General features: G+C 40.0%; 2 protein-coding genes across 3 annotated transcripts; both read right to left on the reverse strand.

Annotated features, from left to right (window-relative positions):
* Positions 1–2,033: 2,033 nt before the first annotated feature.
* Positions 2,034–6,957, reverse strand: LOC143875764 (amino acid transporter AVT6A-like). The gene is made up of 5 exons (XM_077377368.1): positions 6,475–6,957; positions 5,712–5,864; positions 5,406–5,609; positions 3,289–3,754; positions 2,034–2,468 (listed from the first exon to the last, which is right to left on the reverse strand). Exons 1-5 carry the CDS (start codon positions 6,869–6,871, stop codon positions 2,327–2,329), a joined length of 1,362 nt encoding a protein of 453 aa, XP_077233483.1. The 5' UTR covers positions 6,872–6,957; the 3' UTR covers positions 2,034–2,326.
* A 1,699-nt stretch (positions 6,958–8,656) lies between these two features.
* LOC143876138 (DNA binding protein) lies at positions 8,657–20,000 on the reverse strand. Of its 2 annotated transcripts, none has more exons than XM_077377812.1 (4): positions 19,668–19,998; positions 19,383–19,578; positions 19,190–19,276; positions 8,657–8,998 (listed from the first exon to the last, which is right to left on the reverse strand). In XM_077377812.1, exons 1-4 carry the CDS (start codon positions 19,895–19,897, stop codon positions 8,846–8,848), a joined length of 666 nt encoding a protein of 221 aa, XP_077233927.1. In that variant the 5' UTR covers positions 19,898–19,998; the 3' UTR covers positions 8,657–8,845. The 2 variants fall into 2 exon arrangements, with proteins under 2 accessions (XP_077233927.1, XP_077233928.1); XM_077377813.1 differs by having other exon boundaries at positions 8,859–9,024; positions 19,668–20,000.
* Positions 20,001–20,443: the final 443 nt, after the last annotated feature.

The following is a 20,443-nucleotide window of genomic DNA, read 5'->3' on the forward strand; positions in this document are numbered from 1 at the left end:
GTACTTTTTGAAAAATAATGAACTGCGCAAGCTTACACCATATAAAAACTCAAAAAATCAAGGGGGTGTGAAAAAATCATAATGGATTGTATGGCTGACTATCAACGATGTTTTCATCCAAAACCCAATACATTTCTAGACCTCTATTGTCTTCATTGCTTAGAATGTTGTGAAGAAGATGGTTATTTGGAAATGTAAAGGGGGCGATGCAAGATTAACAATGAATTACTCATTAAATAACCATTTATCTGCTAGGTCTTACAATTGATAGGCCATGCAGGCAAAATCACTCCTATAATTGAATATTACCGTCCAATGTGTGCTCATTAAATATTAGAAATTGAAAATTTTCCCTATTTTTTAAATAAAATTGCAAACCTACTAGGCCACTGGAATATTATTTTCTTTGAAAAGAAATTCCATAATATGTTTTCTCTTTTCAGCCCGATTGCTGGAATCACGCATTGGAATGGCTATCTGATTCTAATTCAAACCAATTCCGGCATTCGGCTCATGAAAGAAAGGAATTGAATGGACAGAGTTGACACCGGGGTGGAATTAGATGGGAAACTGGAATCAGTGTCCAGCTCCAAGAGGTGGTTTTCTGATTCTTCCCAGGTCGCAAAGGAATATTAGTAGAATTTTTTCAACTTAAAATTTTTATCATCCTGTTTAAAGGAGAATAGAAATATGATGTGGGTTCATACTTTATTGATCTGAACCGTTCTTTACTGTTTCTAATAAAAATGATGTGGGTCATATACTCATTTTATGAAGAAAAAAAACACAAAATCGTCTCTCTCTCTCTCTCAAATATACTCTCTTTAAGACAAGAATGAAGTTGCTAAGTTTTAATAAGATGAGAAAATATCAAGAGTAAAGAGAGTTGAATGCTACTGGGAATTTGCTCTGTTTGGTTGCTTGTAGATGGCTGGGAGAATAGGAGAAAAATTAAGTCAGAGAATTAGACAAGAATGGAAGATGGGGAGAATATTAGGAGGGAGATTTGCGAGTAGTATTTGGTTGCGCGAGGAAATTAGCTGAAGATGTAGGGTGTCATTATCAAAATATAGGTGGAAGAGAGAAAAAGAACAAGACAAGAATTTCTCCTAATTCCCCCAACAATTTTTTCCATTTTGGTGAAAAAAGGGTAGAAGATTTGGGGGCGGGGGCCTCTCCGCCACGTAGGCGCCACTTAGGATAAAAACCAATAATGATGTCTAGAAGTTGTCTAGTGGTCAAAGGTGTAAATGACAACCAAACATTCTTTGGGGAGATCTCATACATTTGAAACTCCTACAATCCCCCCAAAACAATCTCTCTCTCTCTCAAACATACTCTCTTTAAGACAAGAATGAAGTTGCTAAGTTTTAATAAGATGAGAACATATCGAGAGTAAAGAGAGTTGAATGCTACTGGGAATTTGATCTGTTTGGTTGCTTGTAGATGGCTGGGAGAATAGGAGAAAAATTAGGTCAGAGAATTAGACAAGAATGGAAGATGGGGAGAATATTAAGAGGGAGATTTGCGAGTAGTGTTTGGTTGCGTGAGGAAATTAGCTGAAGATGTAGGGTGTCATTATCAAAATATAGGTGGAAGAGAGAGAAAAGTAAGAGAGAGAAAGAGAGAAAAAGATTAAGACAAGAATTTCTCCTAATTACCCTAACAAATTTTTCCATTTTTGTGAAAAAAGGGGAGAAGATTGGGGGGGGGGGGAACCTCTCCGCCACGTAAGCGCCACCTAGGATAAAAACCAAGGTGTTAATGACAACCAAACATGCTTTGGGGAGATCTCTGGGAGATCCCAAAACAAGCAACCAAACAGAGCTAAGGAATGAATAGTGGGAATAGTACATTTAATTTGTACTAGCAAGAATTCCTTGGAGTTGAATGCTCTAGGCATTACTGTATCAATTATCTATCTAAAGAGTAGTCTACTAAGTAGTACTAAACTATTGTGTTTAGGGAATTCGACAAAATTTTACTAATACTCCGTTTTGCATTTGAACCCAAAACTGATTATTAGACTTAAATTTACATATGGACCCTGTTCTTTCTTTATTTTGAGAATTGATTGACGCCAAAACTGTTAAACATAATTTTGAGACCAATAATCAATTTTGGACTCAAAATTTGAAACAAACAGGATCTTATATTTGAGTCAATCAGTTTGGGGCACAAAATTAATTCTCAAAATCCAAAACAAAATAATTTTCTGAAATTTACAAGTTATAACAAAAAGAAAAAGAAATCTTCAATATCTCTTCCCCTTGTTCCTACAATCTGTAGCCGTTGGTGACAAACAAATAACCGCACTCACCCTTAGCTAGCTTCTTCTCTCGACTTTGCCTTCGTTAAACATCGTATAAATGTCGCTTGAAATGGCGACAGTACTCGAAGAAATGGCAAGAATGATCATGAGCCATGACAAAACCCTATCCTTTTTTGTTGCAATTCCATGAGAATCCCTGCAAATCAATATCAAAAACATAACATTGTGGGGTCAAGGGACAGTCCTCCAGCATTAGAGATAGTAACAATGTTGGTGGTCAAAAGATTACTTAAACATTAAGAAGAGTTAATCGTCATTGTTAGGCCCTGTTTGTTTAAGATTATCACGACCGGTTGTGAGGGCCAAACCGATTACTCAACTCAACTAAGCCTTTCTCCCAAACTCGTTGGGGTTGGTATTTTCTATAGGATTCATTTCATAGAGAAGTGGCAAAGTTTTAAAGCCAGTTTCCAACCTGACGCCAACCCTCCTCCTTTATCCTAGCTTGGGACAGGATGTGAAAAACACAGGCGGAGTTAGGGCCAGACCGATTGTTGGACTCAAATTTAAATGTAATTTTGAGTCCAATAATTGGTTTGAAGGCTTGGAGCTGAAAATCGGTTGTCATAATCTTAAATGAACAGGGCTTTAAAATATGTTGGATCAATTTAGATCTGACTGTTGGATTGGGTGTGTCATAGATTAGATAGTTAGGATAGATTGGGCAACTAAGCTACAGTTAATTAAGCCCTGCTCGTTTAAGATTATTACAAATGGTTGTGAGTGTCAAACCTATTATTGGACTCAAAATTATGTTTAAATTTGTTTTGGTGCTCACAATTAGTTGTCATAATCTTAAAAGAACAGGGCCTTGGTAGCCAGGATTTCTATCTTTATCGTTTTCCATGATTATATTAATCTCTTTCTATCTTTGAGTGGTCTATATAAACATTCATTAGGGCCAATTCTATGGAATTCAAGATTAGTAGTAAGTCTCTTTGCTTCAGAATAATCACCTTAGTGCAATGGCTGCTGGGAAGATGAATCCGATGGAAACGGTAGCAGTAGCGCCGGTGATTTGGAAGGCGTCCCAAATGCTCGGAACGAAATTGGCTCCGAGAAAGGCGAGACCCATGAGACCGACGGTGACGACGAAGAACCTCGGAGTGTCAACAGTAATGGGGACCGCATAAGGAAAGAGGAGGCCATCAAGGTTGAGACGGAGAGAGTAGAAGACAATGGGGAAGACGAGCATGAGATGGAGGGCATAGCTGACCCTAACAACATCGTTGATGAGGGAACTATATGGAATTCCAAGATCAGTGTCAAAGTTCGCAAGAATATCATCTAGTGTCTTCTCCCCAAAGAGGAGGAAGCCGAAGAAGCTCGTCGTGACATAGACAGATGAGCACAATGCGAGGGAGGTCCTGACGATCGCCTTCATCTGGGTTGGGTCCTTGAGCTCGCTCTCTATTGGATGTACTGCAGATTATAACAACAAGGTAATAAGAAGAAGAAGAAAAGGGGATGCTTGGTAACTATTCTCTATGGTGATTTTTCTGATTTTATTAATGCACTACAAGAAAGATAGATTTTACGGCATATATTTACTAGTAGTCAAACAGAACTCTGTATGTTATATTTGAAGAATGTTAAATGAGAAAGGATAGACCAGAATTTCAAAATACGAATGTGGGTCAAAAGGCGTCCAAAGAAAATCCTAGTCAACTTAGCATGAAGCAGTCTGAGTATTCGGTTGACGCGGTCATAACTAACTAGGAAGAGTAAAAGGAGCTTTTATGATAGACGGAAAGGTGCCTATATTGGTCCATCTCAATATATTGCATTTATTGGTACTTTAATTTTATAATTGTTAATGCCATTTCCATATTTCTAGGTACCCTTATAAATGCACTTTCTTGAGATAGACCACTAGGGGCGCCCTTGTGACTAGTTTGTGCAAAGGCACCATTTAGTCTACTACTCCTTCGTCTTAAACTGTCGGTATATTATATTGAGGATGCCCTTACAATCTGGTAGGGGTCTGCCTGACCCCAGCTTACCCATAAAAAAAAAGGGATGCCCTTACAAAAACCAACTACTAGGGATCCCTTATTTGACCATCTCACCAAAATGCATTATGTTTATTATATGGCACGGAAAATATAAATTAAACGAATAATAAATGCACTTTGGTGAATGACATTTTGCAAGGGAGCCCATCAGTTTAGCATTCTTCAAATATAATATATGGAAAAATATAGGTGAATGGTTTCTACACTCCAATGTTTTGATAAAAGGCGCTCTAATTTTTATCGAGTAGTATTTAAAAGGCTGTCAGAGGAATATTACGGTTTTCAAAAGGCTCTTGAAGACCTTTAAATACTACACGACAAACAAGTGGAGCGCATGTTTATCAAAACAATGGAGTGCTGAAATCATTTCCCAAAATATAAAGTTAAATGAATAAAAAATGCTCTTCGGTGAGAATGCCTAATGAGGAAGACCTAGTAGCTTGTTTCTTACAAGGGCTGCTTCCAATTTAGTATTCCTTATATTTTTTTTACATTAGCTAGGCTCAGTTTCTTTCTACGTACAATGGGAATGGGAGTAAAATTTGTTTTATGCCCATTTTACGTGGAAAGAAATGGAACTTCTAGTAATTAGAAGAATGACCAGAGATGGGCCTCATCCTAACCAGGGGCGGAGGCACATAGAGCTTGAGGGGGGCCATGGCCCCCCCATGACTTGCTAAATTCTTTTACATGGTGCATGGCTATGCATGCATGCCAAGCTAGTTTAGTGGCCATGGCCCCCAAATTACCAATGAAGACAAGTGTAAATTAATCCGGCCCCCCCCCAACTGTAAATTCCTGGCTCCGCCCCTTATCCTAACTATCAAAAAGTCTTACGATTGGACGATCCTACTCAACTCAACAAAGCCTTTATCCCAAACTAGTTCGGATCGGCTAAATAAATCCTTTAGGAAAAATTCAAGAAGAAGGTAAAAGGAATCTACCCAGCTCTAATCCTAGTGCTAGTTGGGTTCCTCTACGTTGATCATTTTCTTCCATTCTATCCTAGCCGTTAGAAAAATTACCAAAATCAAAGAAAGAAAAATAACACAACTTACTACTGTAATGGCAGATATAGGCTGTGACCAGAATCGGCACGGTTGAGAAAAGCTTCCAAAAAGAGGCCTGATCAACGATCTCAGGCAGCAACCGTGGCATCATAATACTACCGTTGATTAATTTCATGACAGAAACAACGGCTGTGATCAACACAAATACCACAGCCAAGGCCACCGATAATGCCGACGTGTATTTCAGAGAATCTATCATACACAAAAAACAATGTCCGTATGAGTTTCATAATTCCCAAACTATCCTTCGTCGTAATGACTAGAATACCCTTTATAATTAGAGAAATGACTCACCTACGCGTTTGAAAGATATCAAAGGAGCGAAAACAAGAAGAGTGGTGAGAAGGAGAAGGAAAGAACGTGTAGTCCACCATTGTTGACCAGACCATCCTTCTACCACACCGGTGTGGTGGGTCCCACCTGAAGTAGTCCCGGAAAGTACGTCCCCTGAAAATTAATTTAAAAAATAAATTAGCCGTTTGGATATGCGGATTTTAGAATCCTGGATTTCTTCAAAATTGTAGTTGGGAAACAAGAGAAGAAAGAGAGTTGTGATCGTCTCATGTTTCCAGGTTTCAGAAATTTCACGTTGCAGGAGAGATTTCTAAAACATGGATTTCTTACTTAAAATCTTAGAAACGTTGCCAGAACATTATAAAATCCGTGTATCCAAATGGCCCCTAAAAGGGTGAGGATGGAAACTCGGAAAGGGGTCCCAAGGTGTACCCCACATGATCTTATTGGTGAAAGGAGTAGGGCCCATGTGGGACCCATTACTTTGGCCTATGGCGCTAGGCCCCACAGTACGCATGATAGATAAAACAAGGATCGACCAAAATGGCACAAGAAAAACCAACTAGTTCAGCACGAAATTAAATAAAAAGGATCAGAAATTATAGCAAAAATCAGTAATATAAAGGTCGAGCAAATCCAAATTGCGGGCCCACCTTGGGATGGGTGGGCCCGCAATTGTGTGGTTATGGCCTATCCATGATGTAGAAAGAGAATAAAAAAGACACTATGGAATTTGTTTAGAACACAACCCCCTGCTCCTTACCAATGATGATCATGTAGACGACGAGGATCCCGAGATTGTTGATAACGACACAGCCCTGCAAGAGCGCTCGCCCGGCGCAGCCGAACACATCGCCCATCACGCCGGAATATGACGACGAGCCCTTTCCGGACGACTCCCGTCCGAATCGGAGAAGCATATCGATAGAGTATTCCGTCAAGAATCCGGCCAAAATAATCATCAAAAGGCCAGGTACCAAGCCCAACACCTTGAGAGTCGCCGGGAGGGCCATAATTCCGGCCCCCACCACCGTCGTTGAGAGATTAAAGACGGCGCCGGAGAACCCGCCCTCGCCGGAATCCTCATGCTTCTGGGGAAGGAGAGGGGTTCGCCATTGCCGTCGGGATTTTTTTTCGCGGGCGGAGGACAATATTGTCATTATTGGAATTGAAATTCCGCCTCCTTCCTGTTCTTTCTCCTAGGAAATTTAGAATGTAAGATTTTAAATAGACAGTTGTTTTTCCACGCGGGAAGCAACGTGGAGCCTGTTGGACTTGTCTATTTGGTTTGACTCCTTCTTTGTGAAGAAAGGTTAGAATCAATGAAATTCTTACACGTGGATGCTGGCAGATCTTCGAGACGAAAACGCCAACGTGGATACCCTTTTAACACCTCGAGGACTCCCATGATGCACCAAGATAATCTAAACCGTTGATTTTTTTTGTAGTTTCTTATCTTGCAGATGGATAAGACCATGTGGGTCATATCATGGTGCCCTAATAGATGGACGGTCTTGATCTGGCGTACATATGGTGCCCTAAAGGTCTTTTGCAAAGTCCTGAACCCCAGAAAAGTCGTTCCATGACCTTAGAATGGGTTCTCACCCTTACATATCGTACGATGAACTCCGGTTTGCCCTTAACAAGGCCAGCACGATTCGTGATCGCTAAACCTCCTCGAGGAGAGTCAAGGCATGGAAATGGTGGGCCGTAACTTCTTCGTTTGGATTTCCTTAGAACAAGAGGGATACTATGAACCTAACATCGTGCTTTGGAGACCTTTAGGGGGTTCATCATCTTTTGAAGTCATGGATAATGAAATCGCAGTTCACAGCTGAGATTTCAGATAATTTTGTTCTACTTTTACTTATTCACACCAAATGCAGGATATCACATACCAAACAGCTCCAAGAAGTATATAATAATATGTCAGAATTGTTAAAAACCCATGGGTGATCATGTAGCCCTTACCAATGCACAGGGCAAGATTCCGAAACTCAACTCCAAACCTAAATTGGCCAAGATCATAGTTAGCAAAACTTCGTTTTAAACGGCGTCTTGTAGGTTCACCATTTAAAACATTTACAACAAAAAATATATTTTTTTTCTAAGGAAAGCGTTTTAAACATATGAAACAAGTTTTGAAGGCCAACTTTTCATTTTTAACAACGCTATATTTTATAAATGACTATTTTAAACATATTAAAAGTGTTTTTCGTGTTTTCATTTATTTGACCACTTTACTACATTTTTTTTTCTTCATGAAAATTTTCTAAAGGATTTAATTGCCGACCCCAACTAGTTTGGGACAAACGCTTAGTTGAATTAAGTTGAGTTGAGTTATTTCCTGTGTTTTATCTACATTAGTATGTGAAGTTTAAGTATTCATTTACAAGTTTTCACTTAATTGCACATTGAGTCAAAATCTAAATCAGATGTGAACTTTTAAATATTCATTAATGGTTGAAGATGAACTCTTAGACAGACTAAGAGGGGTATAAATCTCTTGCTCCTTTGTGAAAAATTGCTGCAACATGCAGACATGCAGTGAAGTTCTATCAAATGAGATACAATGATCGCAAGAGGACTCCACAATCGGTTGTCATAATCTCAAACAAGCAGGTCCTAAACAACTCAAGATTAGATTTTATCGGCAGGGAATGAGACTCAGGTTCCTTGAAAACAGCAAGCTCTATAACGACTACAGATATAAATGAAGGTATATATTTACTTTCCATGTTCTGGTGGATGACACACTTCTACCAAAGCAGAGGTGCAAACAGGACACAATGTCGAAAAAAGATAGGTCAATACCCTCAGTAAACTGATATCGGTCGACACCCGACAGGAATTTACATATTCAAAGAATTCTGATATGTTTAGAACATAGAACTTTAACATGATAGTATTAGTCTGCGCAGGTGTTTAGAACTTTAACATATTCCTACAAAATAATGAGCATCTCATTCTGATAGCATGCAATTAAGCTTAAAGGTGCTTCTAATAAATACGAAGTAGCATGGCAGCAAGAGTAATAATTAGGGCCAAACAGAATTTGGAGTTAAGCACATAAGTTATGTCAGATTTTTAGTATACAGACAATGAGAGACTGTCAAAATATTACTGTGTTAGTTTCATAATTTCCTTTTTCTCTTAGCATCTATCCTTGAACTGAACTTCCGATTCGGGTCAGATGGTGAAACTAACAACTTGGCACCCACAGCAGAGCTCCACAAAGCCCTTTCAACATCTGATGGCATCAATATGTCCCCTTCTACACTTAGTTCCTGCAAAAGACCATTACCAGATACAGCTGCAAAGTCTATGCCTTTAGAGCTAACTAATGTTGCTGCTTTCATAACATTCAAAAAGAAAAAAATGCTGTTGCGTTCATCAATAAAATAAGATACGAACATGCAAACCCACACAGGCATATGCATAATGATGGAGAACCAAAAGAAAGGTGATTGAAGGACCTAAAAATAATCTGTAACCAATAATTTTAAATTTCCACCTGCCCTAGGCCCTGTTTGTTTAAGATTATGACAATCTATTGTAAATGCCAAACCGATTATTGGACTCATATCACTTGGGAGAAAAGATTATGCCATACCAATGTTCTCTGGATACATATCATTTGGGAGAAACGTATTCTTTTAATAAATGCCAACAATCAACATATACAAGAGCTATGAATCTAAAGAATAAGGAACTAATCTTCCTCACCAACATAATCAGGTACGCTCACTAAACCCTAAAATTTGCCAACCAGTGGAGAGCTGACATGCGGAAGCTGGAGACTCAAAGGCAGTAAGGGCAAAAGGTAATTTCACAATCCGAATCCTTCCAGAAACTGCTAACCGCTTCAGCAGGACTTCTGGGAAACCTTCATTTCCAGAAAACCACCTCAAAGATAAACTTGGAAAGAGATATTCCAGGAAACGAGCCTACTCAGGAAAGAGCCCCCTGAAAGGCAAGATTTCTTAAAGTCTCTGGACTCTAGTCTATAAAAGGGGAACATACTTCGAGGTACGCATCTCACAATCTCATGATCACACATTCAATAATTCTCTCTGAGCTCACTTCAGCTCATACCGTTGTTGCCGCGTCTTAGGCATCGGAGAGTCCCCCCGGAGTCCACCCTGGCCCTCTTCCCGATGTATTTTTGTGTTCGCGGGACGTTTTCCAGAGCCAAGTCAGCGCGAATCATCTTCCAGAAGCCAGTCAAGATTTCAGCAGCAACATCTACAAAAAAAGAGTGAGACATATAACAGAAGGCAATAACAGCCCTCGAAAATATTGCTGCATCTCAACATCCAGAATTTCCTCCATAGAATTCTACATCCTTGAATTTAAATCCTATCTCAGATGTGTATATGGATCAGATCTGGGGATCATACTTAAGTACATACTTGTGATTCCATTTACTTTCAAAAAAAACTTCATGTGACCTATATATTTTTCACCATTTCTTTTAATGTTATTACCCAAACTCACTTAAAAGGTTGTCTTCCAATATAGGTTCCAGCGAGCCTTGCAAAATTAGGTTGCAACATCTCTGAAGAATATCGCTTGAGACACCATTCCTCACCATGCTGGAAACCAAGATGTGTTGCTTGCAAAAGGATTTGCATGGTTAAAGGTTTGATTACCTAAGTGTACCAATGACAACATTCTCAACGGTTGACATAAGGAAGTCTACTGCCCCACCAAGGATACTGGCTATCACATGGACAGTTGTACATATAAGCATCAACACTTGCGACCGTCCCAAAAGGAGATCCATATGGCAAGTAGGTGTGTGTTATATTGGCAAGCGGAGGATTTGCTGGATCACTTACTCTTATATTGCCCGTTCTCATACCAAGTTTGGACCAAGGCCTTCAGATCATTTGGAGTTACTTGGGTCTTTCCTAAAAGAATCAGCAAAGTATTGTTATATTGGATCAGTGGCGCTTTTGGTGAAACAGGACAAGCTTTATGGAAACTTCTTCCGTATGCAATTATTTGGAATATCTGGAAGGAACGAAACAACTGAATATTTCAAGATAGGGTACAAAAAGTGGATCGGCTGATTCTTGCAACGAAAGTGGAGTTAATTACATGGGTTACAGAAAAAAGAGGCCTCACGTATGGAATTGGTGAAATATTTTGAAACTAGAACGCAGTTATCTGGGAAAGGAAAATGGACAGAAGATACTTCCAGAATGGGTTGCACCACCTGCGGGTTGGATGAAGATGAACTTCGATGTTAGTTCAATCGGCAACCCCAGAAAGGCTGGAATTGGTGGCACTGTTCGTGATGCAAATGGAAATTTGATGATGTCATATTCAGGACCGGTAGCTGTCTGCGATGCAAATGAAGCAGAAGTAAGGGCATTACTGTTTGGTTTGGAATGGTATTTGGTTAGTAACATGGGACCACTAATTATTGAGGGAGATTCTGCGAATGCAATCTCATGGGCAAAGGACGGAGCACCCAGACTTTGGAAGCTTCATAACTCATAAGTACATTGCAGAAATACGAGATTTGGTGAGTGCAACCAGACCTAAAATTGAGCATCGAAGGAGATCGGCTAATGAATTGGCGAATTGATTGGCAAAGGAAGGCGTATTAATGGAATCGATCAATATCATCACCGCAGCTGCCCATGAGGATGGGAGGGAGGGATAGACAAAAAGCTCACTGTTGTGACTTAATGATTTCCATGTGATGTAATTTCAGCGGGCCTAATCCCGACTTTTGATGGGGGCAACTTGTCCCCTACTTGTATATTTCTCTTTCAGTAATAAATGTCAATTTTCAAAAAAAATAATAAATAATTAAACATAATATTGTAATTTTATTTAAAAACATTACTATTAGGATAGATAAATCTCAAGACAAAGGGAGAATTTTGTGGAATGTGTCATTCTTAGCTATATGGGTGGTATGGAAGGAAAGAAATGCCCGTGTCTTCAAGGGTGCGGCAAAAAGTGACTCCTTCCTAGTATTGAAGGTAATCGCCCTCACAATTTCTTGGGTAAAGGTGATTCCTTGCTTTAAGTTTGTGTCGGCCTTTGATTTATGGAATGGATGGCAGGAAGTATGTGTTCCCTCATAAGCTCGGTCTTTGACTTTGCAGCCTTAGAAGCCGCCAGCCCAAGGCTTCCTTAAGCTCTATTTTGATGGGTCTAGTTTGGGTGACCTCGGTCAGCGGGGATTGGGGGTGTTCTTATAGACGATTCAAGTTTGGTTCGGTGGGCTTTTGCAGGTCCCATAGGGGTTGCTGATTCGAATGAGGCGGAAGTCTGTTCTATCCTCCAAGGGTTGAGACTCGTGGAGGAAGAAAATTTGGATATGGTAGTAGTGGTGTCCCTTCAGTCGGTCTCATAGTCAGGCAGGCTTATACCATTACACTCACGAGCAAAATCTTAGCTTGAGCCTACCTTCGCACACCTCTATTACTCTTTAGGAGGCATCCGCCCCAGATAAACTATGCACCTCGCCCTATGTATCTTGCTTTGCCTCCGTTTGCTCTTCTGTTTGCTCCACTCTTGCAGATCCGTACTTAGTCCCTATTCCTTAGTTTGCTTGGGGTTCAGTGTACTGTTCTAAATAAAGAATAGAAGGTTTCACCCCATTCACCAATAGTAGGGGTGCAACGTGGGTCGGGCTCAACACGAACTCGACGGGTTCAACCCGATTTTGGCTCTAGTTGGGTTGGGAAAATCAATTCCCGGGTTGGTCTAGGGTCAGAAAATCCAGACCCGATTTTAATTCGGGTTGAGCATCTGACAACCCAACCCGGCCCGAAACCCGAAGTCTACAAGCTTAAAAGTCAAAATTCTTAAAAATAGACGAAGAAGCATTGGCGCTTAAGTGTTTTTCAAAATTTACTTCTAAAACCTTCACAACGATCACTCAAAATATACTTTTTATACATGCATGACAGCAATCACGTCCGTCTTTCCTTTTAAAAAAAAAATTTCATTTCTCTAGATTACCCAAATAAAGGACCATTTCTTTTCCCAAGGAAAGTTTTACTTTCCCTTTAATATTTGTTTATACTTTTAGCTCCTCTTTTCCAACCAATACCTCACACATTTATGCAAGTCATTTCTTTTCAGTCTGACATCTTCGCCTTTCCAAAATATCTCTAGAACTTGAAGACTTCTGGATTCCTCTATTCATAATCAAGAAAAATGTGGAAGCCATCCTCTCTGAAGGCTGTATCTTCATCGAGGACAGGAAATGCATATCCCTAACATGAACTCTCTCCCTTCTTCCCCTGCAAACCCGACACCTCCGTTTAAGCCTAAAAACTAGGTAAGCATTTCTCATTTAACAAGGCAAGCCTCTCACCTTTTTTCCTACAATTTATTTACTTTTCCAGAGAAACTGAATGTCTAACTAATCATGACTATGAGTAGATCTATCTTAGAAATCTCAAAAATGATTCGGAATAAACATCTATGTTCAAAACCAATACATGCCTGAGAAGAAAGGAGACCCATTTTTTCTGCTCCTAAACGCTCATCGGGTTCGAGGTCGGGGTCGAGATCGGGTTGGAGATCGGGTCGGGTTGGGTTCAGGTTGAAAAATTGGTCATTCGGGCTGAGGCCAACCCGACACGAGTTGCACCCTTAACCAATAGATGCTCCGCCTGTAGTGTCCGAATCTTCAATGAGTGGTCAAAGAATTTATGACCTAGAAAAATTCGATTATATAGGCATGGTTTTTTACTTACTGTACTTCTTGGAGAGATAGAGAGAAGCTTTAAGTAGGGGTGGTCCAATTTAGTGTTCCTGTCACCGCGTGATGTTAGTGGAGTGCTATACCATAGCATTATGGATGGAAGCTTCAGTTTCTCCTCTCTCCTTCAAGATAGACCTGCTTCCATTCCAATTGACCAAATGGAATTTGTGAGCTTCCTCAGCCCCCTATTAGTAGTAAGGGCTAAAGGAAGATTTTTTGAATAGATTCAATAGATGAGGCCACAGATCAAGGAAGATTGAGGAGGGAGAGATACTAATGTAATTTGGTAGCTGAGGGGGTCTCATATTTGCCCCTGGAGATTTGCCTCTTTCTTTGAGGAAATCCAAGACCTCTTCGGATCCTCGTCGATTTGCTATGTTCATGTTAGAAGATCCGCAAACGGGGATGCGGACAAATTAGCTAGGCGGGGTGTTTTTTTGGAGGCTCTGGAGCAATATGATTTCCTCCCTCCTTGATTATATGTCCGCTCTCCTTTTTATATTTTCCTGTTTTCATGTTATTCTTGTTTTTTCTTCTCCGCTCTGTTGTACTAGACCATCTCAGTCTTTCTATCAATGAAACTTCCAACCATTCAAAAAATAAATAAATAAATAAATCTCAAGACAGACTGAAGTTGTAAATTTTTGGTATTAGTAATAAAAAAAATAGATAGATGAGATCTCAAAAGGTCGCGACGAATCCAAAAGTATAGGAATCCAACACGTATCTGACACGGGTACTTCGCTCATTCAGAAGAATCTGTATAACATGGACTCTAAGGTTGTGTTAGACAACGATTCTATAGCCGATTTTTTAGGAGCGCGGAATGAAAAAACTGAATAATCCACCGAATGGTGTTCGTTATAAATTAACATAGTACATTTTTTAGGAACTCCTCGTGTCTTCTCCTTCAAACAGCGGGAGTCCCTCCCTCCCTCTGAGAAACAATCGACTTCATTTATTGCAAAAGAAGCCCATTCACTCTGTTCTTCTGCTTATTTTTTTATTTTGATCTCACAACCCAGTTTTCTTTGTTTCTATCTCCCTCTTCTTCCTCAAATGGCCTCTCACCCACTTCTTGTGTTCCCTCCACATCCCTACATGCCAGAAAGCTTCTAGTTCAAAGAACAAATTTAGGGTTTCCAAAATTGATCGCTCCCTCATGAAAAACAAGGTTTATACCAATTCGTTTTTAAGATGCCATTGCATTCCCTTAATCATGTTCGGAGACGATTATTCTGCAAGCGAGTGATGAGCTTCTAGAAATAAAAGTAGGGCGGTGTCAGAGGGGATTTTTAAAATTTGAATCATATTAAGTATGACTGATGATTGAATGATAGAATGAAATTACAATTCTCCTCCTGGGGTATGATGTTCATTCTTGATTTTGAGTCTGTTGGGTTGCTTAGATTAGATTAGCTAGGGAAGCCAAAGATCCTATTGCAACCCCAATTTTTTGTATGTTAACTTAGAGTTGATTTATTTTTTTTGGTCACATCCGAACATCATTCTACTAAAAAAACGGAAAAATTGACTTCGGATGTGAGTTTGCCGAACGCGATTCTATTGCCAAGAGCACTCAAAAAAATGCATTATAATTTTTTATTCAAGAATGAGAATCGAGAGAATGGTTGCCGAACGCAGCGTAACTGACTACGTTTTCAGTTCTCTGAGCCAAGACGCGCAACCTCCAGTTCGAGCTTCTCTATGGTTCTTAAAAACCTTCTAACCTCTTCTTCTCCATGCTTTACAAGTATGTTCAGTATTTTCAACGGTGCCACGGTCAAACACATCAAGGTGAGACGCTAAAAAATGCTTCAAAGTGCTCAATAATGGCGTTATGCAAGAAAGGCGTAGGCCTTAGGAGAAAAAAGTGTTCAAAGTCGTGAATGACATACACCTTTCATTTGAGGCATACGCCTCAAACAAAAGGTGTATCCCTTTCAGGCTTGTGCACATAAGGCGTCAATTTGACGACAGCTTCAATCTCACGACATGAATCCCAAATTCGATTTTCACATATTTTGTGTCTTCCCCTAAATATCTAATAATGAAAAGTTAGGTTAAGTATCGTCTAACAAGACCCATTTGGATATGTAACTGCTTTTTAGAGATTTTTGGGAGTGGAGTTCGGGGTTTTTAGGAAGTGTTTTCCTAACGACTTGTTTTTCTTTTATTCTCCCCAACCATTCAACAGAATCAAAAGCCGTCACTTACAATGGTTTTCTTTCATCAAAATGAAGCTAATGTGATAGGTTAGTGTGTTTTTTTTCTTTTGTGTATTTGTGTTTATTATATGGGAAATCGAGGAATGCAATATAAACTTGTTAATGACTCTTAGTATCTAATTATCTACTTTATATTATCTAGTAGGCACTTTGGTGATGATAGTTAGTTACTTTATTTTGTTAGTACATATATGGTTGGATAGTAATATTTATTGGAAATGAAACATATTTTTATCTAGAATTTTTAGTTATTTTTTTATATTTTCCAAGTTGCCAGAGCGGAAATCGAAAGCGGAAATCGAAGGCTCCCAGAATGGTCGGAAGTAGGAATCGTGAAGTTGCAGGAGAGTCACCGGAGATTCGCCGGGGAGTCGCCAGAAAATCACATTTCACATAACATTAAACCGTGGTTCCCAAAAGTGGGAATCGCATTTCCGAGGAATCATAAACTGTGATTCCCAACAGTGGGAATCGCGTTTCCGAGGAATCATAAACTGCGATTCCCAAAAGTGAGAATCGGGTTTCCGATGAATCCGAACCGGGATTCCCAGTTTTTGGGGATCCGAGAAGAATCCTGTTTCGGATTCGCGAACCTGGGAATCGCGGTTCCCCACTCCCAGGGAAGAATCCTACTTCCTTGATATTTTCAATTTTTTTTATGAGGCTTACCCCTCGTGCCTCACGTATTATACTTCACACATCAAGAGGAAAAATGCCTCACCTTACGCCTTTGCCTCAAAAAAAAAAAAATATTTGACCGTGTCATATGACTTTCTTAGTCACAAACTTCTGAATATTAGAAAAAAGTTCTTAGGTCTTTTAATCAAGTCATTTCCAATTTCAAGCGCTCTAACTCCTATGTTTGCCAACCCATCTTTCTGAGCAAGACCTCTTACAAAATCTTCATGAATTTCTCCAACTAAGATGACAACCCTGCTTGTTACAAACCAGTCCCTTCATTCATTATTTAAAATAATCTATTTGAAGGTTTAGATTTCAAGGGTTTATTGGCGTCTTCTATGACCTTGGATGTGTTTGGGTTTGAATTACTGAGGGATCAGCTTGTGTAGGATGAGTATTTTGGCATAGTTTTAAAAGTCCCCCACGTCCGCGTCGACTCCCTTTTACCTTGGCCGCAATCAGCGTTGCGCCGCATCTGCATTTCGCATTTTGCCCAACATGGTCAATAAAAACTCCTTTGACTCTCTCAAATTATGACCGCATCAACAGAGTACTTAGCCGCATCAACCGAGTACTTGACTTGACCACGCAATGCCGAGTCGACTAGGATTTTCTTCGACCGCGTTCTGCGCTACATCCGCGGTTTTAAACACTACATTTTGGTAAGCTCATGACGGCAGCCAATATTGATAATAATTTTGATTACTTGATTGTGGACGGTTTTCTCTTCAAGGGGAATTGTTTATGCATTCCAAACACTTCACTGCAGGTCTATGGTAACTCATCATTAAAGAGGCACATACGGCAAGGCATTTTAGAAAAGACAAGACCATTGCATTGGTACAAGAGAAATACTTATGGCCAAGCCTCGATCGCACTTCATGTGAAAAGGCGTCATGTTTATTAGACATCAAAGGGCGCTTCTACCAATGCTCATTACCCATTCTTTCTTATCCGTCGTTGAGGCCTGTATAGACTTTCGGCTTGGTTTACCACAAAGCTCAAGGGGTGGAGATAGCATATATGCCGTAGTGGATGAATTTTCGAAGATGGCGTGGGTTGCCAAAGACAATTAGATCGAATCGGGATACCAAATTCGTGAGTTCCTTTTGGAACAATTTATTGCAAAGACTTGGAACCACATTGAAGTTTAGTAGCCTGTATCATCCTCAAAAAGATGGCCAAATAGTAGGGCTGGCAATTAAACCCGTGAAAACGGGGATCCACCCCGCCCCACCCGCACGGGGCAGGGATTCCCCGATTTAAGCCGGGGCGGGGAGGGGATTATATTTCCCCGCGGGGCAGGGGTGGAGACGGAGAATTTCCCTTAAGGCCGGGGCAAGGGCGGGGATGACGAATGCAACATCCAGCCCCGCCCCGCCCCGTTGCCACCCCTACCAAATAAACAGGGTGAATTGGACGTTAGGAAATATGTTGCGATCTCAGGTGAAAGTGATGGAAAATTGGGGTTTCATCCTTCCAAAGATTAAATGAGTTTGCAGGGACCACTTGATCTTATACCTATTCATAGTCTTAGAAAGGTAACTAAGAAAGAGGAGATGATTGAAGATTTTATCGCTATTCATCAACAAGTACGGGCTAAAATTGAGGCTAGCTATGCAAAGTATTGAGAGATTGACAATCGTATCCATCAAGAACTTGCTTTGGAGAAAGGTAACAAAGTATGGGTATATTTGTCAAAAGAAAGATATCCTAGTAGTGAGTATCACAAGTTCAAACCCAAGAAGAATGGTCCATGTGAAATTCTAAAGAAAAATGATAATCCTACAAGGTGAAGTTACATCCTGATCTGCATGTTAGTGATACCTTCAATGTAAAGCACTTCTTATTATGGGGAGCATGAAGGCAAGCACTCGAGTGAGAGTTCATTTCAAAAGGGGGTGACGAATGACGTGCAACCTCACATTGTCGTTAAATCATTGTTACAGGGATCGCTACCCCCTATCGATCCACGATCCGGATTGCACGCTTGAAACATGGTTCGTTTGCAACCTGGATCGCTAAAAATGGTGATCCGGATCGCACGACCCCAAACATGGTTCGATTCTATCTCCAATGGTTAAAAATGGCGACCCAAAAGAGAAAAAAAGAGACAGATGCATGTCAATATACGCTGAGAGAGAGAGAGAGAGAGAGAGAGAGAGAGAAGCAACAATCCTGAAATGGAAGAGCTCGACCCGTGTGTGTGTGTGTGTGTGTGTGTGTGTGTGTCGCGCACATTAGTCTGCCAGGGTCCTATATAATGCCATAATACAAGAAATCTGCACAACATTTATTAATAATAAGCTTGTCAAGGATGGTTTATCTATGAAAAAGTTGATTACATACAACTGTTAGAAGAAAGTACATGCAGTATATTGTCGTGCTTGGGACCTCCAAGTACAAATGACTTCTTGCTTGTGTGAACAATCTTATGCCACAAAATGAAAAGCACGTATAAGATTTGCTAAGTTAAGCAAAGCAATGGAGTTACTACTTGGTAGGATACACTAGAATTTCTTCTAGTCACTTCCTAAAGGAAGATATGGCAGATGGATTTTCTATTTGAAGAAAATAATTTATGATGTTCTACTGAAACATGGAAAATGAAAATAACTCCTGGAAGCTAGATAAGCTAATATCTAATCAAGGCATTATCATTGTTAAGGAAAATTCAACAGAGGAGAATCACTTATTGGATGATTATATGCACATTATATCAGCATCACCACCAGCTATCTATATACCTTCTTTCTTGGCTAGATTCTTCCTAAGTTTATAAATTCAATACGCAATATAGGATAGAAAAATTCAAATAAAATCAAACCAACCTTAGCTTTCTTTTGTAGCTTCTCTGAAAATATAATATACTGTTTCAAAGTATATTCCTTCGAATTACCAATCGCCGCCACCATAGCCTTACGACCACAATGAACCACAGAAAATTTCAGTGCAAACACGAAATTACAGACAAAAAACATTCATATTAAATGGGGAAAAAAACAAACCCTAATTTTATTTTACCTCGTCCGACATGAATGGCGCAATCTCAGGCGCATAAGCAGCAAGAACCGCAGAAGCGGTCGCTGGGCCCACCCCTTTCAGTAGGGTCAAATGGGAAATAGCCTTTGTAATGTCTGGAAGAGATTTAAAGGCCTTTTGGGAAGATGATTCAACTAGGGTTTCGTCCAAAGATGAAACGAAATTCAAAAGCCGAGGCCTGATTCGCATTAACCATTCATCTAAAAGAGCACATAATAAAAGAAGGAAAACAATACAAAAAGAAGACATTTTTCTGAGATTGAATACCTCCATTTGCCTCTGGTTAGCTTCCATTGCATGAGCTTGGAGAGTTCTGATTTGGTAATGTAAGGCTTAGGGTTTCTCTGGTGGAGGAGAAGGGGGAGCTGGTCACGGTAGAAATCATCGAGTTGAATGAGATTGGGTTTGTTGAGGGATTCGATTTGGGTTTTATAAGAAGAGAGAGCTTCTTTCCAAACCCTAAGATCGGAGCACTCGAAATCCATGGAACCCTTCATTGCTCTTTCTGAAAAATGAACTTCTTGGTCTTCTTTAATGGTTTCTAGGGCATCATCCCGCGCAAGCTTGCATAGGTTTTTGTTTTTTGAAATCTATGGACCCTTCATCATCCCCGATTAAAAGGATAACCATCGTTAGATCAATTGTAATGATCAGCATAGAGTTCTACGCAATCAGGGGTGCAACCCGGGTCGGGTTCAACCCGAAAAAATCATGGGTCGGTTTCAGTTTCCGGTTGAGGACGTCGAACATGAGGTGCAGTCGGGCTGGGTTCGAGTTGAGGTGTTGGGCAACCCGACCCTCATCATATCCCAATATTTTTATATTTTTTTACAATTTTTTAGTTTTTTTTTTTTTCAGAATATAAAACCTGAATAGGGAAAGAGATGCAATCACCACTTCAAGCATGACATAGCGATAACCGGGGTCAACCCGACCTGAATTTGGGCTTTGGTCGGGTTCGGGTTGAGATATTTATTTTTCTTGGTTCGGGTTAGACTCCGTCGGATTGAGATGTTTCTTTTTTCGGGTTAGCCGCGACCACT

This window comes from Tasmannia lanceolata, unplaced genomic scaffold (genome assembly GCF_043159265.1).
Source record: "Tasmannia lanceolata isolate RefF3 unplaced genomic scaffold, GAP_Taslan_0.1 ptg000004l, whole genome shotgun sequence".
Taxonomy (NCBI): Eukaryota; Viridiplantae; Streptophyta; class Magnoliopsida; order Canellales; family Winteraceae; genus Tasmannia; species Tasmannia lanceolata.